Source organism: Cynocephalus volans, chromosome 3, assembly GCF_027409185.1.
Source record: "Cynocephalus volans isolate mCynVol1 chromosome 3, mCynVol1.pri, whole genome shotgun sequence".
Lineage (NCBI taxonomy): Eukaryota > Metazoa > Chordata > Mammalia > Dermoptera > Cynocephalidae > Cynocephalus > Cynocephalus volans.
Genome location: NC_084462.1, coordinates 11450099 through 11476309, shown reverse-complemented (window position 1 = coordinate 11476309; position 26211 = coordinate 11450099). Strand labels below are relative to the sequence as shown.

Below are 26211 nucleotides of genomic sequence, written 5' to 3'. Positions count from 1 at the left end.
ACCTCCACTTTACTATTGAGGAACCAGGGGCATTGTGTGATCTGTCCAAGCTCTCATGGCAATTTACTCAGAGAGCTGTGTCTGGAACCCTGATGTCCTGCGTCTCTGTGTTGGAGCTCCCATAACCTGCAACCGTGGTTCAGCTACGGTGAACCTTAAAATATCTCCAAATATGTTAGGCTATGAGGGGCTTGCTTTCTGTTGCTCTGCAGAAAGGGAGCCGTAGGATTCCATGACCCCCACATTCCTAAGCCTCCTCTGACCCCGAGTCTCCCAGGTGCTCCAGCCGGGGAACCTCTCACACTGACCCCATGGACGAGGTACCCCACGCATCTGGCTTCGGTCCTGAAGCGCCGAGGAGGAGGACCCCGCCGCCCTCAGGTGTGAATCCTCAGGTGCCGCGTCAGGTTCGTGTTCCGACTGAAGGTCTTTCCGCACTCGCCGCACCTGTAGGGCTTCTCCCCGGTGTGGATCCTCTGGTGGACCGTCAGCGAGGAGTTCTTGATGAAGGACTTCCCGCACTGGCCGCACCTGTAGGGCTTCTCCCCGGTGTGGATCCTCTGGTGCTCGATGAGGTACGCGCTCTGGCTGAAGGCCTTGCCGCACTCGCCGCACTTGTAGGGCTTCTCCCCGGTGTGCACGATCTGGTGGACGATGAGCGACGAGCGCCCGGTGAAGTGCTTCTTGCAGACGTAGCACTCGTAGGGCTTCTCGCCGGTGTGGATCCGCTGGTGCTGCGTGAGCGAGGAGTTCTTGCTGAAGGCTTTGCCGCACTCGTTGCACTCGAAGGGCTTCACCCCGATGTGGAACCTCTGGTGCTGGATGAGGTAGGAGCTCTGGCTGAAGGCCTTGCCGCACTCGTTGCACACGTACGGCTTCTCCCCGGTGTGGTTCCGCTGGTGCAGCGTGAGGGAGGAGCTCTTGTTGAAGGCCTTGCCGCACTCCTTGCACGCGTAGGGCTTCTCCCCGGTGTGCGTGCGCTGGTGCTCGGTCAGGTGCATGTTCTGGCTGAAGGCCCGGCCGCACTCGGAGCACACGTACGGCTTCTCGCCGGTGTGCGTGCGCTGGTGCACGATGAGGTGCATGTTCTGGCTGAAGGCCTTGCCGCAGTCCCCGCACGCGTAGGGCTTCTCCCCGGTGTGGATGCGCTCGTGCTGGGTGAGGGACGAGGTCTTGCGGAAGGCCTTGCCGCACACCTCACACACGTAGGGCTTCTCGCCCGTGTGCGTGCGCTGGTGCACGATGAGGTTCATGCGCTGGCTGAAGGCCTTGCCGCAGTCCCCGCACGCGTAGGGCTTCTCGCCGGTGTGGACCCGCTGGTGGATGGTGAGGGACGAGCGCTCGATGAAGTGCTTCCCGCAGATGTTGCACTCAAAGGGCTTCTCCCCTGTGTGAATCCTCTGGTGCTTTATCAGCGACGAGCTCCGGCTGAACGCCTTGCCGCACTCGCGGCAATCATAGCACTTCTTCTCTGAGTAGGGCGTGGGGGGACTGCGGAAGCCTGAAGTGCTGGAAAAGCTCTTCCCGTGCATGACAAACAGACAGGCCCCCTTCTCTGCGGGCTCTTCTAGTCCTGGTGGCACCCGGGCAGAGCTCTGGTTGGTCGACGCCTTCAGCTCATGCCAGGCGGACACTAACTCCCCGCCGAGTCTGTTCCCGTGGGGAACTCCCAACTGCTCGCGCCCAGCCCCTGCAGCTCCCCGCCGTCTCTCCAGCCCGCCGCTCAGTTTCCATGTCCCTAAAGAGGGACTCCAGGCACAATTCCTTGTGGGTCCTTCCGTGGCATCGCTAATGGATGGTTTGTGTTCTGAAATGTCCTCCTTTGGATCCGACTCTTTCATTTCAGGTCTAGTCTCCCAGTCTGGAAAAAAAAAAAAAAAAAAAACTAAAACTAAAACAGAAGATGCAAATACATGCACTTAAGAATGCTGGGAGTAAGGAATTTCCAAAGCAGGAATGGGTAAATGAAACTGAAGACGACGATGCACACAAGGCACCAATGGAGTTAGCAAATAACCTGTTGACTGGAAAGGGCGGCAGGAGGGAAGCAATGGTGATTTAATGAGGTAGAATCGACATGTGAGGTAAGCAGAGACAACAAGCAATGTCCCTTTGGAAGAGGGATGAAAAGGGCAGCTGGGAGCTCAAAAGAGACACACCTAAAAAGAAACAACAGAAGTGAGTGGGTCTGGAGGGAGCAAAGGCTCCCACAAACTGAAATACGAATGAATGCGACAGGCTCCTAATTTGTCAGGTGGTTTCCTCTTCAATCGATCCTGAATATACCCAACCAATTATGCTTCTCAAGCACTGATTTTTATTAGAAATAAAAATAAAATAATAGCCATCATTTATACCGATTGTCTGGTTATTCTCCACTTCCCCTGAACCACTGTCCAACCTCCACCCTTCTCTGTTCTGTCCTGTTCACCAGGAGGCTGACTTTGTCCACTGGCTTCCTGTGCATTTGGCCAAAGGTAGTTTCCTACAGGAGACTGGAGGGTGGCATGAGAGAGAAGTTGGGTATTCTTTTTCCCACTTCTCTGGCTGTGGCTGCACCCTGAGACTACAGTTATCACTGGGTGCTGGATACCAGATTCCCTCCCCTGTCCTCAAGCTTCCCACTCTCGCTAGTCTCTGGTGCCTCACTGTGCCCCAGTTGTTCCTCCAACCCTCCCACACCCCTGTAAGTCTCCTGAGGTCTCCCACAGCATTAACAGTGATCAGTGTAAGGTTCTTCAGTTTCACCGCTTTCTTTCTGTGACCTGATCAAAAATCACAGAGTGCCTTGCTATCTCTGGGATCCAGCCGGCTGCAGGGTTTTTTTTTTTTCCCAGCAGGCTTGAAACAAAACTGGCCTTGAACATTCCCAGGCATTTACAGAGGTATCTAGGTTGTTACCCAAAACACTGAAAGAAACTGGCCCTGGCCCTGAACCAAATTCCTTAAGCCCTCATACAAATACCACACCCTGACCCCTCGTTGCAGACATACCTAGGTAGAACATCCCTTTCTCTTGCTGTCCATTGCGAGGATATGCTGCAGCCCTATGTACATAAGTTTACCTAATAAGTGCTTTGGACTGATCAACTTAGCATTTAGTACTTCTTTCTTTGGAATCCCAACTGGCTCCATCTGGGACACTCCCTCATGGGAACTGCCCTGCTGCTGCTTGTGGGGTGATTCCAGCTGCAGGTTCGGCAGGATGAAACACATACCGTCTGTCTCATTTGAGCACCACAATAATCACGTGACTTGGGGATTATGGTTGCTTTTGTCACCCCCATTACTCCACTCTTCACTGCCTGGTTCTTGGGCAGCAGGTGTTCCGTGGAGCTTGAGTCTAGACCATCTTCTCTTTGCCTGTCTATCCCTCCCTGGGTAATCACATCCATGCCCACATCTTCAGTCACCTTCTATGTGTATCCTATTAATTTCTAAATTTCAGTTTCCAGCCTAGGTGTCTCTCCTGAGTTCCCGACTCTACATCATGGGATTCATTCTCAACATTTAAACATTGTTATCTACATGGCTGCTTTCTCACAAAAAATGTGAAGGTATGGCCATATGTAGCCCTCATTCCTATTAGGCGGCAAAAAGCTGGAGTGGGGCAGCAGCTAGTCCCCTCACCCCCAACTAAATGCCCTACCTGGTGGCCCCCACGGCCTCTTGAATTTGGTACCCCTCCCCTGAACCATGCTGGGCCTTCAATGCCACATTAAGGGAGTCTGGATTTAAATATTACCCATATGCTGATGATGTCCAAACATATATCTCCAGCCCACACTGCCTCTCAGCGCTCTGCCCAGAAATATTCAAAACTGCACTTGGCATCTTTCTTAGATATCCCAAACCTGACACTTTTGATATGAAACCTGTGATTTCAGAACCTCCCCATCAAAAAAAAAAAAAAAAATTTAAGAAGAAAAGACATGTCAAAAAGACTTAGTAAAATAAGTCAAACACAATAGGACAAACATTGTATGATCCCACTTACATGAGGTAACTAGAGGAGTCAAATTCACAGAGACAGAAAGTAGAATGGTGGGTGCGAGGGGCGCAGGGAGCGGGGAATGAGGAATTAGTGTAAAAACGGCAGAGTTTCAGCTGGGGAAGACGAAAAAGTTCTGGAGATGGATGGTGCTGATGGTTGCACAACAAACTGAGTGTTCTTAATGCCACTGAACTGTACTCCTAAACATGGTTAAAATGATAAATTTTATGTCCCATGTATTTTAGCACAGTTTTTAAAATAAAATTTGAAAAAAAGAAGAGACTTAGCAGTCATCCTTGATTCACCCCTTCCCTCCCACCACCGGATTGCTGTGGACCACAAAACAGCCGAAAGCAGACCAAATCTCTCCATCACCACTGCCAACAAGCTCGTCAGCCAACACGGATTTCTTGCCTGAAACAAGGCAACATGCGCCTGTCTGACCTCCCCATCTCAGTCTTACCTCCTCACAACGCATTCTCCACTGAGAGGGATCTTCTGAAGAGTCAGATAAACCCTCTGGTGGCTTCCCCAGTGCACTGAGAATAAAGCCAGCATCCAGGCCTGCCTCTAAGGCATCTCCCACCACACCTCCCTCACTCCGTGTTGGCCATACTCACCCTCTTGTTCCTTTCTTATAGACTTGTCCACACCATGTTCTTCCTGCCTCAGGGCCTTTGCACCTTCTGTCCCCCCAGACCTTCCCAGGACTGTACCTTCTTATCCTATCCTTCAGACCTGTTTCCATTAATCCTCCATGGGAGGACTTCCCCGCCCATCCTATGTAAGAAAGGAAGAGTCCTCCTGCTTTTCTCTTGCCGGTTTTGTCATGAGAACTCAGGTCTGTGGCAACTATACTTGTCCCTTGCTCTGTTTACTGTCTCCTCCAGGAGAAGTGAGCTTCATGAGGACAAGGACCTTGCCCATCCCCAGCCCCTCCTGCAGTGTCCGGCACCCAGAAGGCACCAGATAAACTTTTATAGGGCATTTTCAATGCCCCCAGCACAGTGTTGAACAATTTACACAGATCTTCTCTTGAGATCCTCAGAACCATACGTGAGTTGAGTACAGTCGTGGACTGTTAATACAATCTCCATTTTACAGATGAAGATATGGAGATTCCAAGAATGAAGTCAGATACTCAAGGGCACAGCATATTTGAGTCAGCCCTGACAGCCTGACCCCCAAGCCATGGGTTCTGGTGATTCACTATGTTGTGATGCATCATTTTCTCATCCTGGGGGAAGAGTTGAGAAATACTTAAGGTAGGAGAACGATCATGGTTTAGTGACCTTGGGATGTGGCACAATGCCCAGATGCTAGGACAGATGGTGGAGTGGGCCTAAAGGCTGTGGAGTAAGCATGGGTAACTTCTGAGTGGACAGAAGAAAGGAAGGGTGATGGTGAGTTTGCTCTGGGCCCAACAGGGTCTGAGACACCAGGGGATATAAACTGGCACATGGCTGCAGAGACTGGAGGGGATAAAGAGTCTTGGTTGTTAATACAATAGTTCCCCCTTATCTGCAATTTCACTTTCCATAGTTTCAGTTACCCATGGTCAACCAAGGACCAAAAATATTAAATGGAAAATTGTAGAAATAATTCATAAGTTTTAAATTGCATGCTGTTCTGAGTAATGTGATAAAATCTCTTGCTATCCAGCTCTGTCCCACATGTGAATCATCCCTTTGTCCGGCATATCCACGCTATAAATGTTACCAGCCTATTAGTCAGTTGGTAGCAGTCTAGGCTATCAGATGAAAAATTAGAATATGCAAGGATTCAGTACTATCTGCAGTTTCAGCAATCCACTGGAGGTCTTGGAACGTATCCCCCATGGACAAAGGAGGAGTGAATATTAACTCGAGAAGCCAGGAGAGCTGGAGGCAGAATGCCAGCAAGGGGGAAGGGGGAAAGGAAGCAGCTTCTCTTTCGTAGATTAAAACCCTTCAGTATTGGAACATTCAAATTTCTCTCTTCAGATTATTTGAAGTTATACAACAAATTGTTGTTAACTGCAGTCACCCTATAGTGCAAGAGAACACTAAAATTTATTCCTCCTTTCTACCTGTATTTTTGTATCCTTTGACCAACCTCTCCCTATCCCCCCTACTCTTCCCAGCCTCTAGTAACTACTATTCTACTCTCTATTTCTATGAGATTAACTTTTTTTTTAGCTTCCACATATATCTCTACAACTATTATGCATCAATTTTTTAAAAAACCCTTCAGTGGAGATCTCTTGCAAAACAGCAGACACACAGCTCTTAACCACAAAAAGCTGTGAAAACACAGCTCAACATCAGACAATACGATGACCTGTCACATCACTTTTCACCAAGCAGGTCAGCAAAGGAGCAAAAAGTCTGGTGATGTGTTTGGCTAGCAATGGTGCATGAATGTACTGTCAAGGGAAATGTTACAAGGATGGTTTCTGCAGAGGGCACTTTGACAAAAAGCTATTAATACGCAAAACGCTATTCATTCCTTTTGATCCAAATGTGAGTGCATTTTTTTTCATGTTGCTAAATCTCTTGTACTTCATAGTTTCTTTTTCCATTTTGTCTTTCTATGATTGTTTCTGAGTACGAAGTAATTTGAGCTTGTCATTAAAACATCAAGCATCAAAAAAAAAAAACCCAGAAAACACTAGTCTTCTGTAATTTCACTCATCTGAGTTAACAGTTTGATTTATATTTTTTAGGATTTTTCCCCCAATGCATACCTTTAAAAAAATACAAACAACACACCTGAACACACTTTATTTTGCCCAAATGAGGCTTCCGTCCAAGATAGAGTAACAAGGACAAGACTCCCTCTAGCCTGAAACAACCAGAAAAAAAAGGACAAACTATATAAAACAATGGTATTTAAGACACTGGACATCAGGCAATGAAAAGCAATAATCCCAGGGAGATGGGAATTAAACAAGGTGGACCCTACAATTGCCCTAGCATACTGCCTGAAAAGTGTCCAGGTTGGGATACAGGGAGAGGAAACTGAGGCACAGCCTGGCAGACTCCCTGAGTTGAGAAGATGGAGCTGAGAGACCAAAGCAAGCAGAGTTCACAGGACAAAGTACTGGAGGAGAGAAAGCGGCATAGAATGTTCCAGATATCTGCAAGGGTCTCCCTCCAGTATCCAGAAGATGACTGACCAGAACATGCATATCAGAAAATTGCCCAGCACTGGGGGGGGGGGGGGGGGGAACACCCTAAAGGATTTGAAAACAGTGCTCAGAGCTCACACTAGGCTGAGAATAGTGCCTTTTTCTACCAGTCAAACTGGAAAACCTTGTAATTAGTGGAGCCTTCAGCAGAACACTCAGAATGGTCTTGTGGAGAATAAATCATTCTACATTGAGCACAAGTCATAAATGTATGATTTGAAAGGATCAGACTACTTGGTATTGATGGAACAGAATACAGCTCAGAATTGAACCTACACATGTATAAACAACTGATTTTTGACAATGGAACAAAGGCAATTCATTGGAGAAAGAACAGTCTTTTCAACAAAGAGTGCTGGAACAACCGGACATATATTTGCCAAAAAAGAAAAGAAAGTTGGGGTTAATACTTTGTATCATATATACAAAGAGAACAAAATATAAAACCTAAAACTATACATCTTACAGAAGAAAACCTTTGTGGCCTTGAGATAGGCAAAGATTTCTCAGATATGACAGCAATAGTGGGATACATAAAAGAAAAAACTGACAAATTGGACTTCATCAAATTAAAAACTTCTGCTCTTCAGCAGTGTAGGGCACCTGGATATCCACATGCAAAAAAATCAATGTTGGATCCCTTTCTTACATCATTCACAAAAACAAACTCAACATGGATCAAAGACCTAAATAAAGAGCTAAAACAATAAAACTCTTAGAAGAAAACACAGGAGTAAATCTTCGTGACTTTAGGTTAGGTTATGACACCAAAAATACAAGCAACAACAACAAAATAGATAAATTGTACTATGTCAGAATTAAAGTTTTGTGTTTCAAATGACAGCATCAAGAAAGTGAAAAGACAACCCACAAAACGGGAGAAAATATTTGCACAGCATATATGATAAAGGACTCATATCAAGAACATACAAAGAACTCTCAAAACTCAATAATAAGGAAATAATTCAACTAAAAAAAAATCAGGCAAAAGACTTGAATGGATACTTTAGCAAAGAGAATATACATATGTCAAATAAACACATGAAAAGATTGTCAATATCACATGAAAACAACAGTGTGATGAGACCACACCTATAAGAAGAGCTAAAACTAAAAAGATGGAGAACTAGAATTGTTGGGCACTGCCAGTGGAAATGTAAAACGGTACAACTGCTTTGGAAAACAGTTCCACAGTTTCTTAGAAAGTTAAATATACACATACCATATGATCCAGTTTCCACTCCTAGGTATTTACTCAAGAGAAAGAAAAGTATGTCTACACAAACACCTGTACACAGAGGTTCAGAGCACCTTTATTTGTAATAGCCCAGAACTGGAAACAACCCAATGTTCCTCAACAAGTGAATGTGCATAAACAAATTATGGTATGCCCAGACAGCAGAATAAGACACAGCAATAAAAAGAAATGAACTATTGGTACATGGGTGAATCTCAGAATAACAATGCTGAATCACAGAAGTCAGACCAGAAAAACAGAACATACTGTATGGTTCCACCTATGTAAAATTCGAGAACATGCAAACTCCAGTGACATAAAGCAGACCAGTGGTTGCCTGAGAATGACAGTAGGAAACTTTTTGGGGTGATGAATATGTTCATTATCCTGATCACAGTGATGGTTTCCTGGGTATACCATATGTAAAAATGCATCAAGCTGTTCACTTTAAATGTGTGCAGTTAACTGTAGGTCAATTGTACCTCAAAAAATGCTGTTCAAGAATTGAGACCACACTCTAGTTCTGGAAGTGAGTGTTTTTACCTAACAGTATGTCATGGGACATCTTTCCATACAAAGAGTCCTCAGCTTTGACAAGCTACACAGTTTCCATTATATTGATACACCTTAAATGTTTAGTCAGTTGTGTATGGCTGGGCATTTAGGAAATTTTCTTTTTCTTCCCATGTAAAACTTTGCACACTTATGAGAGTATTTCTAAAAGATAGATCCCATAAGCTAAAATTGTTCAAAATTTGACTGATAATGCCAAATTGCCCTCCAAAAGAGTTGTTCTAACTTTTACTCCTAAAACGAGTCTCTTTCCCTATATCTTATTACCGGCTATTTTCACTCATTTTAATCTTCTTGTATCTCATGGGCAAAAACTGATCTCAATTTGTATTCTCTATTAGTAAGGTTAAAAAACACTTTCATAGAGTGTAACCTTGTTTATTTCTACATCTATGAATTGTAAGCTTATAAGTTTGGTCCATTCTTCTATCATTCATTTAGTCTTTTACTCATTTATTCCTAGGAGCTCTTTATATAATTATGACCCTTTGAGCATTATATATATGAGAAGTATTATGCCCCATGTCATCATCTATCAACTTTATTTTTTGGCTTCAAGTAGAGTCATTTTTTAAAAGTCTCTATGTAGTCAAACCTGTCAATCTCTTTTCTTATCTTTTTGTGGCTCTCAAGTTATGAGCCAACAGTGGATAACTCAACAAAGCTGCCCCCTTACCCAGTGATACCAGGTTCCTGTAGTTCTCCAGCATGACATCCCTGTATAGATCCTTCTGGGCAGGCTCCAGCTGCTGCCACTCCTCCTGGGTGAAGTCCACAGTCACGTCCCTGAATGTCACTGATTCCTGTAAGAGGAAACCCACATCCGCTCACCGCAGGGCCTGCCTTACAGAGGTCTGGAGAAATGATTAGAAAAGCTGAGAGGATTTAGGGAAGGTGGACAGGGTGTACTTAAAGTGATTTCAACAAGGTACAGCATTCTAAAGGGACCACTCACAGTTTTCTCATTGTCTAATTATATTGGGGTGGTACTCTCACAAATATGAGACAGTCTGGGAAGAAAGTCACAGATCTGAGAACTAGATGGAAAGAACCAAAGGCAAAATGATCATAACTCTGTGAATCTACACATGTATTAGAAGCACAGCAAAGGCAGAACCCTAGACGGAATCCAGTACTGTAATTAACTTTTCTGAGGCCCTACTAAGTGCCAGGCACTGAGCCAGGTTCTGGGATACAGACATGGAAGGTTCAAGAACTAGTTCTTCCTGGGAGAGGCAGACTAAAACACCTGTAATTTGGTAAATGCAATCATAAAGGTATGGAGAAAGTTCTAAAGGCACCTGAGTAATGGCAGCCTTAGGAGGTGTTTGGGAAGACTTCAAAAAAGTGACAATGAGTACAGTCTATGGGGAGATTGGTGGTTGGGTCCTTGGGGGAAGATTCAAGTTTGGATCAAGACCCAAGGCTTAAAAGGCAGATTAGACTGTTGGGGAATGGCGAAAAGTCCCTGTTGTAGAAGCTGTACCTTCCTGGTCGATGCCATAAAACTTGTGGACTAAATAAATATGGCAGAGTATGGTAGATGATAACATCAATGCCCCTAGTCACAATACCTCTCATTTCTTATGCAGTTGCTATGTGCCAGGGACTATTCTAAGTGGTCGTTATGGGTTGAATTATATCCCCCCCAACACACACAAAAAATTCATAATCCTAAGAATGTCACCATATTTGGAAATACGGTCATTGCAGATATAATTACTTAAGATGAGATCATCTTGGAGTAGGGTGGGCCCCTAATTCATTATGACTGGTGACATAAAAAGGAGAAATTTGAACAGAAACAGATGTGCACACAGGGAGAAAGCTGTGTGAAGAGTGGAGTGATGTAGATCATAGGACTTCTCAGCCACCACAATCATGTCTAAAATTCTGTGAGTTGACTTCCAATCAAGATGGTGGAATAGATGGTACCCAGCATCACCCTCTCTTACAATCAACCAATTTACAACTGTTAAAAAGCAAAAAGTGCCAAGATGGGACCACTAGATCTCAGGGGAAGAGGAGGAGAGACCTACGGAGTTCTTGAAGGCAAGAGAAGCCACAATGAGAGAAGAAAGGACCACTCCAACCATTTCAAGCCCTGACCACTTCAGGGCTGGCCCTGGTGAGCACATGGAGCAAGAGCTTGACAAAAGCCACAGCTGTGCCCTTCATATGAAGTTGCTTGGAGGCTGCAGGGGAGAAGAAGGCCTTGGTGGTCCCCAGGCCAGCAAGACCAGTAACAGGGTTCCCATGGACCCACATAGGAGTGAGGGGCCACAGACAACTGAAAAAAGGAGCCACTCAGAGGCTGGTGAGCCATCGCAAGGAACTCGTGCATGGCCCATCCCATAGTAAGTGTTTGGAGTGTGGGCAGTAGGGGAGACAGGCCCTCTGGGGGAACACTGGGGCACAACATGGACGGCTGATCTGCCCTCCAATCAGCACAGGACCACCCAGTGGAGACTGGTCAGGAATATAGAACTGTATGGGGTGCAGTTTGCTGAAAAGACTCGGGTCCAGACTAGAATTTCCACATAACCCAGGTGTACCAGACCTCTCAAGACCCAGAAGTGCTTACAGGGTCAACAATTAAAACCTGAGCTGCACAAAAAGCCTTCACCAGAGAATCAGCAGCAAAGCAATTTAGCCCAACTACAGGGCTCAAGTGCTGGTTCCCACAGGAAGTTCCCCCATTTTAGAAGTAACCAAAGGACAACAAATTAGTTCCAGTGCAGAGTTTAAGTGGTAAGAATAGCAAATGATCCAACACGGAACTGAAAAAAAACAACAAAATACCCACAGACCAGAGACAAAGTTCTGATATTAACCATTAAAGGTCTGACACCACCAAAAAACACCTATAAAACCTACAAGGACTGGAAGTCCCCGACACTCCCAAGGGGAGGGGATGCTTCGAAGGCCTCAGCCACACCTCCCCCTACGACATCTGCATCCAGCCCAGCATGACCACCAAGCCACTGCTGGAAGTGCCCCAAGCTCCCAAGTGGCGGCGGGGAGTAAGGGTGCTTCGAGGGCCTCAGTCATACACCCCAAAGTCCGCATCCAGCCCAGCCACAGCTAAGCTGCTGCTGGAAGCCCCTGCACTCCTCCCCCAGAATGAGGGGGTGCTATGGGCCTTGACCATGCCCCCCTTCCTCCTCCTCCCACCCTATCCCCCTCACTTTCCCCTCCCCCTCCCCCAACTGCTCCCTGACAACCTCTTAGAATGTAAAAAAAAAATAAGTTAATTTTTAAAAAAAAGAATGGAGTGCTGCTACGATAAGCCAGTGAACCACCAGCAGGTAGAGAATAGGCCTGGAACAGATCCTTCCCTAGCACCTCCAGAGGGAGCCTGGCCCTGCTCACACTTTGATCTCAGATTTCCAGCCTCCATAACTATGAGAGAATAAATTTCTGTTGTTTAAGCCATATAGTCTGTGGTACTTTGTTACAGCAGCCCCAGGAGACTAATACAATGTTTCACACATATTGATTCATTTATAAATTCAAAACAGACCTATAACATAGGCACTAACATTATTATAATCATATTATGCCTGTGTATGAGCTATCGTCTTTCATCCCCAAAGCCACCCTCCTATACTCTGAACTGTGATGCAGGGGCTTTACCTCTGCAATCAGGTATTTCTGCCTTATCAGCTGACTCCCCACTAGGCTCTGACAATAGGAGGCACTGCAGTAAGGCTAGAAGGTAACCAAGGGAACCAAGGTACAGAAAGCATAGGTCTCTGGACCAGATCATACAGCTAGTAAGTGGGACAACCTGGCTTTGAGCAAAGAGAGCTGACTCTAGAGCCTGGCTCCTCACACATGTATATGTTACTGCCTCTCATAAACCAGCCAGAGAGATGGGTATTGAAAACTTGCAGTATCCAAATGTGAAGTCTTGATTCTGACCCCCGAATCCCCCAACCCTTTCCCCACACCTGCTCCTCTCATGTGCTCTGTTCCAGCCCCAATGGCTTGCCTTCTGCTCCTTGAATATACCCCAGGGCCTTTGTACTTGCTGTTCCCCCTGCCTAGAATGCTCTTCCTTCAGGTCTCTGCTAAGCTGGCTCTTTCTTATTCATTCTTTGGTAGGTTTGAGCAGGACAGTGACATGATCTAATTTATGATTTAAAAAGTGTACTCAGTATCTGCACACCCATGTTTATAGCACCATTATTCACAATATCCAAAAGGTGGGCACAAACCAAGTTTCCATTGACAGATGAATCGATAAACAAAACGTGGTCTCTCCATACAATGGAATATTATTCAGCCTTAAAAAGTAAGGAAATTCTGACACGTGCTACAACATGGATGTCATGCTGAGATAAGCCAGTCACAAAAAGACAAAAACTGCATGATTCCAATTATATGAGGTACCTATAGGAGTCAAATTCATAGAGATAGAAAGTAGAATGGTGGGTGCCAGGGACTGGGGAGGGAGAAATGGAGAGTTTTCGTTGAATGGGTACAGAGTTTCAGTTTTACAAGATGAAATAGTTCTGGAGATGAACGGGGGAGATGGTTGCACAACCATGGGAATGTACTTAATGCCACTCGTCAAAAGACAAAAGTACAACATATTTAGTTTAAAGATCTGATTAGCTTTTATTTGTAGTTCTAGAGTCTGGCAACACCTCATTCTGTAAGATAGAGTGTTCCAATGAGCTGAGCAGGAGAGGTTGGCTTTATAGGCAGAAAATGGCTGAAGAAAACAGAAAGAACAAAAAGCGGACTGGTCATTTCAAAGTTACTTTCTTTATAGGGTTAAAGCAGAGGGGACTTCCTTTTCATGCCAACTCAAGTTGACTGGTATCTCCTATTTTTTGGAAAACTGGCCCATTTCAAAGTGCAGTTTGACTACATGGCACTTAGCACAAGTGACTCCATTCTGGTTCGGTCTGGTCTGCTGGAGCCTAGGGCAGGAGACTAGTCCAAAATAATGGCCTCCCATAAACTTTGTATAGCACACTATACACTTTAAAAAGGTTAAGATGGTAAATTTTATGGTGTATATATTTCACCATAATAAAAAAAAATTATAATAAAAACAAAAGTGCACTCTGGCTACCAGGCAGAGAAAGGGCTGGAGTGGACAACAAGGTGAGGAAGCCCTTGGCAGGGAAGGTGGGACTTGGACTGGGGGATGGAGGGGACTTCACTAAAATGATTCCACAGAGGCACCTCCCTGGATTCCCCAAGATAAAATAATCCTACATCATTCTCTATCACCCCATCTTGTTATAACTTCATCATAGCACCTAACGCTATTTGAAATTATATTGCGAATTTGTGTAACAAACTTTAGGCAGTTCCCCCAATATCCTGCTCTGCTCTCCTACAGTCATGAAGGTAATAGCTGAGCATGTGGTGGCTGGGCATGACAAAAACTACATTTCTCAGCCCCACTTGCAGCTACCTGGGGCCATGTGACAGGAGCTGGCCAATGGGAAGAAGGAAGAGTGAGCATGAGACTTCCAGGTCTTTCCCTTAAATGGAAAGCACATGGACTTCACCTGCTTTTTCCCCACTTCCTGTGGCCTAGCTGGTGGAGCTGGGGCAGTGACTTGGACCATTTAGGCAAGAGTGAAACCTTGCACTCTGGAGCTGTCCCCAGATTGCTGCATGAGACAGGAGAAGACTCCCATCTTGCTTGGAGTATTTTAGAATCTCTTGTTACAGCAGCCAAACCTAGACTGTCACTGATACAATTGGTGCCTTGTCTATCTCCCCTGTGGGACTGAAGCAGGTCTTTTTATTGCCAAATCCCCAGCACCCAGAACCACATCTGACATACAATAGATGCTCAATAAACATGTGTTGAATGAACGAATGCAGAAGCCAGGATGCTTAGGGATGATATATCTGCCTAGTAAAGGAGTCTGGCCTTTATCCTGGAAGCTATGGGGAAAAGACTTTGACACCATCCAGATCCCAGGGAACCTGCCAAACTGGGCCCAAGTCCGTGAAACAGAGAAGCTTGTGGCAGTGAAAAGAGGACCCAGAGATGCCTTGAAGCTTATAGTGTGTTCCATTCAAAATGTATTTACGAAACAACTCTCTGGGGCCTATACAAACAGAGAAAGTTATTTCTGTTTGTAAGCAAGGGCCAGGCTCGGGTGCCTGACAGGCAAGTTTCTGCCACCTCAAATGAATATGGTTTCAAAACAGAGGGAATAAGATGGGTTGAACAAATTCCTGGGCAGAGGGGGACTGGCTAGGCATTTGGAAAATAAATTTGGATCTTACTGCTTACATTAACTTTTGAAAAAGCCCAGATAAGCTAAACACTTTCAGGAAAAAATTAAACCTTCACAATAATAGAAGAAAACATAACATTAAAAAACCAAAAATGATTAGAGCCTGTGAAAGGCTTTTCTAAGTCAAATGAACCCTGGAAGCCATAAAAAAAATAAGCTGATAAGCTAAAAAACTAAAATAAAAATTTCTGAATGGCAAAAATGATCATAAACATAGGGAAATGACAACCTAGAGAAAAACGTTCGTAATACATATGACAAAGAACAAACAGCCTAAATATAAAAGTAACTTCTATAAATCAATGAGATAAAGACCAAAACCAAAAGAAAATGGTAAATGTCATAAACAGACAGTTCACAGAACAAGAAATACAAATGGCTTTTCACGGAAAAAGAAATACTATTGCATTCCTTAAAACAGTGCAAAACAAAAACGACTGCAAACCAAAACTACAGAAAGAAGCATTAGATTATTAGATTGGGAAAGATCAAAGGTTTGATAATTACATTGTGTGGTCAAAAGTATGGAGGAAACAGCCACTCACAAACATTCCTGATAGGAGCATAGAATGTACAATATCTATGGAGAGTCATTTAGCAAAATCTATCCAAACTAAAATTCACAAATCTTTTGTACAAACAGTTCATACATAAATCAGACATATTAACATGCATACACATATAAGGATATTTATTGTGGTATCAGATGAAGAAGCAAAAAGGTTGACAACATCCCAAATGTCCATCAGTAGGGGACAGATAAGTTAAGTCAGTACATCCATCACAACGGAGTACACACAACCATAACAAAAGAACAAGGCAGCTTGTTAGCTGCTGATATGGAATGATTTCTGGAATATACTGTTTTAAAAAAAAAATCAATGCCCAGAACATTGTGTCTAGTTTGTTAAAATTTCCATAAAAGAAGATAATAAAGAATATCTATAAATACGTGCCCACATAGGCACAAACTCTTTGGAAGTGTATGCAAGAAACTGGTAAGAATACACAGCAGGTGAGGATGTAAAATGATGCAGCTGCTTTGGAAAACAGTCTGCTAGTTCCTCACATGGTTAAATACAGAGTTACCATACGACCTAGCACTTCTTGTATATCCAAGAAAAGTGAAAAACGTGTCCATATAAAAATTGTACACACATGCTCACAGCATCATCCATTACTAGTCCAAAAGTGGAAACAATATAAATGCCCATCAACTGATGAATGGATAAATAAAATGTGATTTGTCCATATATCTGAAAATGATTTGGCCATAAAAAGGAATGAAATTCTTTTTTTTTTTTTTTATTTTGTCGATATACAATGTGGTTGATTATTGGGGCCCATTACCAAAACCTCCCTCCCTCCTCCCTCTCCCCTCTCCCACACAACAATGTCCTTTCTGTATGCTTGTCATGCCAACTTCAAGGAATTGTAATTGTTATGTCTTTTTCTCCTCCCTGGTTCTTTGTGTGTGTGTGCGCGCGTGTGCGTGTGCGTGTGCGTGTGTGTGTGAATTTATTTATTTATTTTTATCTCCCACCAATAAGTGAGAACATGTGGTATTTCTCTTTCTGTGCCTGACTTGTTTCACTTAATATAATTCTCTCAAGGTCCATCCATGTTGTTGCAAATGGAAAAGGAATGAAATTCTGACACATGCTACAACATGGCTGGATCTTGAAAACATTATACTAAGTGAAAGATGCCAGATGCAAAAGACCACATATTGTATGATCCCCTTATATGAAATATCCAGAATAGGTAAATCTATAGATCAAAAGTAGATTAATGGTTGCCTAGGGGATACAGGTTTGGGGGAGACATGGGGAGTGACTGCTAATGGGTATGGAGTTTCTTTCAGGGGTGATAAAAAATTTTCTAAAATTGATTGTGGTGATGGTTGCACACTCTATGAATAAACTAAAAATTACTGAACTTTACCATCTCACTTTATATGGGTGGATTTTAAGGTATGTGAATTATACCTCAATAAGCTCTTAACAAAAAAAGACACTGGCAAGGGCAGTTGATGCCGGCGGCTTCAGGATGAGGAGGCAGAAAAGGAGAATTCCTTTTCCCAGTTTACTAATTTTCAGTGGTTTAAGTTTTTACCAAATGCATCTATTATTTCTTCAACTAAAAGGTTAATGACATACATTTTATGATTTAAAAATGTTCAGACCTTTTATTTTTGAAACTACCCCAACAAGATAGTCCAAAAAATTGGGTAAGGCTTCATGCACAAAGATGTCTATCCCATTTTATTTATAATGGCTAGTCTTTGGAAAAAATATCCATGGCATGGGATTGATTAAATAGGGGCCATCTCCATGTATGACTATGCAGCCATTTTCAAAAAAGATTATGCAGAGATTTCCAACGTGGAGCTGCTCGTAGGTTTCCAAAATCACACAAACCATTTTATCTCAACCACATAAACACAATGCACAGACAAAAAAAAAAAAAAAATCTGAAGGAAATGTACCACAATGTTAACAGCAGCTGTCCCAGAGTAGTGATGTCATGTATATGTTTCTGTTTTCCGTATATGTGTGAATGTGTGCATTAGCAGCCCCTGAAATGGCACTAAATGATCCCCAACTCCTGGTATTCACAGCCTTATGTAGCCCTTTCCCACACTATGCAATAGTTTGTTCTGTGTGAGCAACACATACAGCAGAAGCAGTGTAGTGTCACTACTAAGAAAAGGTTGTTATATGTACACCCATGTTCACAGCAACATTATTCACGATAGTCAAAGGTAGAAGCAACCCTACTGTCCATTGACAGATGAATGAATGGGCAAAATGTCACATATCCATACGATGAAGTACTATTCAGCCTTCAAAAGGAAGGAAATTCTGACACATGCTACAACACAGATAAAACCTGAGGACATTATAAGTGAAATAAGCCAGTCACAGAAAGACAAATACTTTATGATTCCACTTATATGAGTGTATTGGTCAGTTTTCTGTTGCACATAACAGAATACCCAAAACTGGGTAATTCATAAGAAAATCAAATTTATGTCTTACAGTTTTGGAGGCTGGGAAGCCCAAGGTCGAGGGGCACATCTGGTGAGGGCATTCTTCTTGGCTGGGGACTCCAAGGCAGCCAGTGTAGTACATGTCAAGAGGCTAAGCCACAGCAAGTCCATGTGCTCTCCTAACAAAGTCCAGTCCACACCCATGATAACCCATTAACCTATTACCAGATTAATCCATTTATGAGGGCATGGCTCTCATGATCCAATGGCATCCTAAAGGCCCCACCTTTCAACACTGACACATGGTGATCAAGCTCCCACATGAGTTTGGGAGGGCACAAACATTCAAACCATAGCAATGAGGTACCTAGAGCAGTCAAAATCAAAGAGACAGAAAGTAGAATGGTGGTTGCCAGGGGTGGTGGGGAGGGGAAATAGGGAATTATTGTTTCATAGGTACAGAGTTTCAGTTTTGCAAAATAAAAAGAGTTTCGGAGATGGATAGTGGTGATGGTTGCACAACATGAATTATTTAATACTCATGATCTGTACACTTAATAATGGTTCAGTTGGCACATTTTTTATCATGTGTGGGTGTGTATTTCACCACAACTTAAAAATTTTGGAAAAAGAGAAAAAGATGAAAAAGTTATCCAGACTGCAACTTCCGTCTTACACATATTCTCATTCTCTCTCTTGGATCACTCAGTCTGGGAGAAGGCCTACCATGTTATGAGAAGTTCTCTGGAGAGGCTCACCTGACCAGCAACTGAAGCCGCCAGCTGACAGCCAGTGAGGAACTGAGGCCTCCTACCAACATCCAGGTGCATGAGAAGTGATTCTCCAGCTCCTGAAGGCTACAACCTTGTGAAGACCCTGAGCTACAACCACTTAGCCAAGATGTTTCTCAATTCCCAACACTCAGAAACTGTATAAGATAATAAATATCTGTTGCTTTAAGCTGCTGAGATTACAGGTAATCTGTTATGCAGTAATAGGTAATTAATACGGGGAGAGTGTGTACTTCTTTTTTTTTAGTAATGAAAGGCAGAACAGTTCTTGATTAAGGGCATGTGGTTGAGAGGTATAAAGACCTGCTTTCAAACTTTGGCTTGGCCATTTACTAGCTATATGTGTAACATTAACATTTTCTATCACCTGACTTTTCCGTTCTTCAGTTTCCTCCTCTGTTAAATGGGGATTACAAGTGTCTAATTCACAAGGACGTTGTGAGACTGTCTCCTGGTCCACCGCTGAATCCTCAGGTCCTAGAATAGTGCCCGGCACATAGCAGGTCCTCAACAAATATTTGTAGAACAAATGTCTGAATCTTTAAATTTCTTGCACGGTGGCCTGAGCGTGCCTGAGAAAACAATTGTGTAGGATGAGAAGATACAGAAACACCACCTGCTTTGGCCATCTGCCCAAACTGAATATACACACAGGATTCTCATACTCTCAACTCTCAATTCATTCTTGGGGTTGTGAATTAGAAATGCCAAGTCTGCCTCCGAAGCATGGGAAATGCAGGTGTTACCTATTTTCGCAGTTTCTTTCAGTATAAGTCACTTTTAATAGAAAATGGATAATGGGGTAGATTAGAGATCGCTGCAAATGCTTTGCTAATGGAGTCCAATTCCCCTACCCTTGAATATGGGCTGGCCTTGGGAACTTGCTTGACCAATAGAATTTGGCAGAAGTGATACTCAGAGACTCCTGGCCTAGATCATGGAAGCCCTCTAGCTTCTGCCTGGGCCTCTTGGAGCACTTGTTCTGGGAGAAGCCGGTCATCACAAAAAACAACTGATTACTCAGGTGCCATACTGTGAGGAAGCCCAAGCAGCCACATGAGAAAGCCATGTGGAGAAAAAAAGATGCCACCAAGCCCTCAGCTGTTCCATCCATGCCAGCTCAAGAGACAGATATGTGAGTGAAGAAGCCAACAGATTACTCCACCCCAGCTGCCATCCAACCACCACCACACAAGTGACACCAAACAAGAACCACCCAGCTGAGCTCACAAATCCCCAGAACCATGATGAACAGTAATAAATTGTATTTAAGCCACTAAGTTCTGAGATGGTTTGTTACCCTGCAAAACATAACTGGATCAGAAATTTAGCTGGTGTTTTAATCTACACTGGGCTACCAGAAAAGCATGGTTGAATTTTTCCCCCAAACAAGAATTCTAGATCAATGATATCTAATACATTTTGTGATGTATTCTAAATACATTTCATTGATGGTTCCTGGAAACACACAGGTATTTCACCTACTCATTCGACCAATATTTCTTAAGTGCCTACTATATGCCAGACACTGGGAATACAGCTCCGAGTAAGATAGACAAGGTATTGGTACAGGGTTTCTTCCACCCCAACTCAGATTTAGTAAAAATTAACAATGAACGTTCATTAAGCATGTTTTACAAGCATCATCTCATTTCATCTTCAAAATAACCCTACCAGGTAGGCATTTTTATGAGCCTCTCCCTCTCACAGAGAGGGGAAACTGAGGCAGGAGAGGTTACACCGACGGAGTAGTGGCATTTTAAACCCAGTCAGGAGTTGGGGCAAGATTGCGGCGGCTGGCGCGGAGTAGCTGAGGTGGAAAAGGTGGCCACTGGGCCTCAGGCAGCCGGGAAACTTGTGGACCTTCCTCTGGCCATCTCTTAAGGGAGGACTGCTGCTGCTGGCCGGTCGTGGGGGCTCAACGCCACTTTGCCCCTGGCAGGAGAGGCTGCCTCATTTACAGGCAACAGCTTTGAAGTGTGGAGCAGGAAAAGAACTGATTCTTAGCTGCAAAAGCGAGTCTTGAAACAGGGAACACGGCGCCAGGGCTGCTGTGGATGCAGCCAGGATCCCGGAGGCTGGGGCCGCACTGAAGGCGGCCAGCTGCCCTATTCAGGATTCGAGGTTTCAGGCCGGCATTAAAGAAGATTCCTGGGAGCGCCCGAGCGGCGCCGCGACTGAAGAGCCCGAGGCGGCAGCGCCGAGAACACGGAAGGCAACAAACCAGAGACAGAGCGAGCGCCCGACCTGGCACAGCACTGTGAGTGATCCCTGGCACAGCTCTGTTCGGGGGGTGGATGCCCACGCGGCTTCCGCCTGCACCACCAGGCCACTCACTGCCCTGGTGCTGCCTCCATTTTCCCAGGTGCGGGCAGCTCCGCCCTGCTCGGCCATCACTGAGCCCATTTGCTTGGCCTGGCGCGGGGCTTTCCGGACCCTGCGGGCCGGCCTCCTCTCCCACTCCCTCCCCCACTCCCTCCGCGGTTCTCTGGTGCGGCTGGGGGTGTGGGGCATCCCGACCAGTGTTGGGAGGGCTAGGAAGTACGGGCGGGCCGACTGTCACTCCACCACACCCTGGACTCCGGCCCCGGTAAACTCCCTGTTACTGGGAGGCAGATACCATCTCTGCGACCACCAGTTTGGAAAAAAGCCTAACGAATTTCTGGTTGGGAATAGTGTGGTAGGAGAGTTCCCAGGTCCGCTTGAACCTGCCGGAGAGCAGGCTGCAGGCGGGCACTAGACTCGGTTTATACCGGGGGGATACAAAGGTGAACAAGACCCGAGAAAGATCTACACAGTGCTACAAAGGCACCCAGAGAGACCGGTCGTCTGTGCCTAGCAGAAACCTGGTAGACTTCCTGGGCGAGGCGGTGCTGAGCAGGGTCTTGAAAGCCCAGCTGATAGACGAGGGGTGCAGAAGACACACCCCAGCCCAGCACAGTGTGCACAGAGGGGGGAGACGTGCGGCCACGGAGGCGGAGACTCGACAGAAACCACACACCTGGTGGGGTCGCCACTGCACGATCTAACAGCCTGGGCCAGAGCACATGGAACGGGGAGAAGTCCTGTACAGAAAGTGAAAGCTCAACAGAGATCACACACCCTGTGGTACGTGATCCACCAGCCTAGCAGAGTACAAGCTGACCAGAAAGGTGGATCCCCGGAGAAGCCCAAGACCCGAGGCAACCACACACACAAGACACTAGAGGCCAACTGAGCAGTCACGGCGGGAGCCATACCAAATTGGCAACCACAGCAACATCCTAGTTAGTCATTAGTCTCAAACCGGTGGACTGTGAAACCCCCTGCCACAATGAATAAACACCAAAAAAAAGACACCAGAAATACAAAAAATCAAGAAAGTACACCACCAAAAGTTAATAAATCTCATACTCTAGATCCTATAGAACAAGAAGCCCTTGAAATAACTGACAAGGAATTTCGAGTGATAATTCTAAGGAAACTGAATGAGATACAAGAAAACTCAGCTAGACATCATGATGAAATGAGGAAAAGTATACAGGATCTGAAAGAGGAAATATACAAGGAAATCAATGTCCTGAAAAAAAATGTAGCAGAACTTGCTGAGCTGAAGAAGTTATTCAGCGAAATAAAAAACACAACGGAGAGTTTAACCAGCAGGCTTGTCGAAGTTGAAGAGAGAACCTCTGAACTTGAAGATGGGCTGTTTGAAATAACACAAGCAGACAAAAAGAAAGAAAAAAGAATCAAGGACATGGAAGAAAATCTGAGAGAGATATCAGACAACCTCAAGCGCTCAAATATCCGAGTCATGGGTATTCCAGAAGGGGAGGAAAATGGAGATTCCATTGAAAACATATTCAACAAAATAGTGGCAGAAAACTTCCCAGGTATAGGAAAAATCACAGATCTTCAGATCCAGGAAGCTCAACGATCTCCAAACGTATTCAACCCAAAAAGGCCTTCTCCAAGACATGTCATAGTAAAATTGGCAAAACTCAGAGACAAAGAGAGAATCTTAAAAGCTGCAAGAGAGAAGCGTCAAATCACCTATAAGGGAGCCCCAATCAGGTTAACATCAGACTTTTCATCACAAACCCTAAAAGCTAGAAAGGAATGGGATGATATTTTCAAAATACTAAAAGACAAAGATTGCCAGCCAAGAATACTCTACCCTGCAAGGCTATCGTTCCGAAATGAGGGGCAAATAGTATATTTCTCAGACAAACAAAAACTGCGGGAGTTCACTACCACAAGACCACCCTTACAAGAAATCCTCAAGGGAGTACTGGGTTTGGTTCCTGAAAAATAACTACCACTGCCATAAAAACCTAAGAAAAATCTAAACCCGCTAGTACAATAAAAATGGCATTCATGAAGAGAAAACAAGCTAACAAAAACACTATCTACAACCTAAGGAACCAACAAACAAAGAAACCAAACAGTAAATCAGAAAGCAAGGAACAAAAGACACCTAAGACAACCAAACAACCAATAAAATGCTAGGAATAAATCAACACCTTTCAATAACAACTCTTAATGTAAAAGGCTTAAATTCCCCAATTAAAAGACACAGACTGGCTAACTGGATCAAAAAGCAGGACCCAACTATATGCTGCCTACAAGAGACCCACCTCACCCATAAAGATTCACACAGACTAAGAGTGAAAGGATGGAAAAAGATTTACCATGCAAACAGAAAAGAAAAACGAGCTGGAGTGGCTATTCTTATATCTGACAAAATAGACTTTAAACTAAAAACCATAAAAAGAGACAATGAGGGACACTACTTAATGATAAAAGGACTGATCCATCAAGAAGACATAACAATCATAAATATGTACGCACCCAATGTTGGAGCAGCCAGATTTATAAAACAAACTCTATTAGACCTAAAGAAGGAAATAGACACTAATACCATAATAGCAGGGGACCTGAACACTCCACTGTCAATATTAGACAGATCATCTAGGCAAAGAATCAGTAGAGAAATACAAGATCTAAACAAGACTCTAGACCAATTGGAATTGGCAGATATCTACAGAACATTCCACCCAACAACCTCAGAATATTCATTCTTCTCAGCAGCACATGGATCATTTTCCAGGATAGATCACATATTAGGTCACAAATCAAGTCTCAATAAATTCAAAAAAATTGGAATTATCCCATGTATCTTCTCAGACCACAATGGATTAAAACTAGAAATTAATAACAAACAAAACTCTGGAAACTATACAAACACATGGAAATTAAACAGCATTCTACTTAATGACATATGGGTCCAAGAAGAAATCAAGCAGGAAATCAAAAAATTTATTGAAACTAATGAAAACAATGATACATCATACCAAAACCTGTGGGATACTGCAAAAGCAGTATTGAGGGGAAAATTTATTGCATTAAATGCTCACTTCAGAAGAATGGAAAGATGGCAAGTGAACAACCTAACACTTCACCTTAAAGAACTAGAAAAACAAGAACAGTCCAATCCTAAAGTTAGCAGACGGAAAGAAATCATTAAGATCAGAGCAGAACTGAATGAAATTAAAAACCAAAAGACAATTCAAAAGATCAACGAATCAAAAAGTTGGTTTTTTGAAAAGATAAATAAAATTGACAAACCATTAGCATGGCTAACAAAAAAAAGAAGAGAGAAGACTCAAATAACAAAAATTAGAAATGAAAAAGGCGATATTACAACTGATTCATCTGAAATACAAGGAATCATTCGAGACTACTATAAACAACTATACGCCAATAAATTTGAAAATCTGGAGGAAATGGATAAATTTCTGGACACACACAAGCTCCCAAAACTGAACCGTGAAGATGTAGAAAATTTGAACAGACCAATAACAATAAAGGAGATTGAAGCTGTTATCAGAAGGCTCCCAACAAAGAAAAGCCCAGGACCAGATGGATTCACAGCAGAATTTTACCAAACATTCAAAGAGGAATTGACACCGATTCTTTACAAACTATTCCAAAAGATTGAAATGGACGCAAATCTCCCAAACTCATTCTATGAAGCAAACATCATCCTGATACCAAAACCAGGTAAAGATATAACCAAAAAAGAAAACTACAGGCCGATATCCTTGATGAATATAGATGCAAAAATCCTCACTAAAATACTAGCAAACAGAATACAGCAACACATACGAAAAATTATTCATCACGATCAAGTGGGATTCATCCCAGGGATGCAAGGTTGGTTCAACATACGCAAATCAATAAATGTGATACACCATATTAATAAACTCAAACACAAGGACCATATGATCATCTCTATAGATGCTGAAAAAGCATTTGATAAAGTTCAGCACTCATTCATGACAAAGACCCTCTATAAGTTAGGTATAGAGGGAAAGTATCTCAACATAATTAAAGCCATATATGACAAACCCACTGCCAATATCATCCTGAATGGGGAAAAGCTGAAAGCTTTTCCTTTAAGAACAGGCACTAGACAAGGATGCCCACTCTCACCACTCCTATTCAACATAGTGTTGGAAGTACTAGCCAGAGCAATCAGAGAAGAGAAGGAAATAAAGGGCATCCAGATTGGAAAAGATGAAGTCAAACTGTCCCTGTTTGCAGATGACATGATCCTATATATCGAACAGCCTAAAACCTCTACAAAAAAACTGTTGGAATTGATAAATGATTTCAGCACAGTAGCAGGATACAAAATCAACACACAAAAATCAGTAGCATTTCTTTTCTCCAATAGTGAACATGCAGAAGGAGAAATCAAGAAAGCTTGCCCATTTACAATAGCCACCAAAAAAATAAAATACTTAGGAATTGAGTTAACCAAGGAGGTGAAAAATCTCTATAATGAGAACTACAAACCACTGCTGAGAGAAATTAGAGAGGATACAAGAAGATGGAAAGATATCCCATGCTCTTGGATTGGAAGAATCAACATAGTGAAAATGTCCATACTACCCAAAGTGATATACAAATTCAATGCAATCCCCATCAAAATTCCAAAGACATTTTTCTCAGAAATGGAAAAAACTATTCAGACATTTATATGGAACAATAAAAGACCACGAATAGCCAAAGCAATGCTCAGCAAAAAAAATAAAGCTGGAGGCATAACACTACCTGACTTTAAGCTATACTACAAAGCTATAATAACCAAAACAGTATGGTACTGGCATAAAAACAGACACACTGACCAATGGAA

The 26211-nt window shown here is 43.5% G+C and overlaps 1 protein-coding gene across 2 annotated transcripts in view; it reads right to left on the bottom strand.

The window, feature by feature from the left end:
- Positions 1-299: 299 nt before the first annotated feature.
- ZNF71 (zinc finger protein 71) overlaps positions 300-26211 on the bottom strand; it is a 38420-nt gene continuing 12508 nt past the window's right edge. Inside the window, exons 3-4 of one of the 2 annotated variants that reach the window (XM_063088619.1) lie at positions 9650-9776; positions 300-1861 (exon numbers count right to left, since the gene is read on the bottom strand). In XM_063088619.1, the coding sequence (XP_062944689.1) occupies positions 378-1861; positions 9650-9776 (1611 nt within the window). In that variant the 3' untranslated portion in view covers positions 300-377. The remainder of the gene's footprint in view (positions 1862-9649; positions 9777-26211) is intronic. The other variant, XM_063088620.1, reaches the window with a different exon arrangement.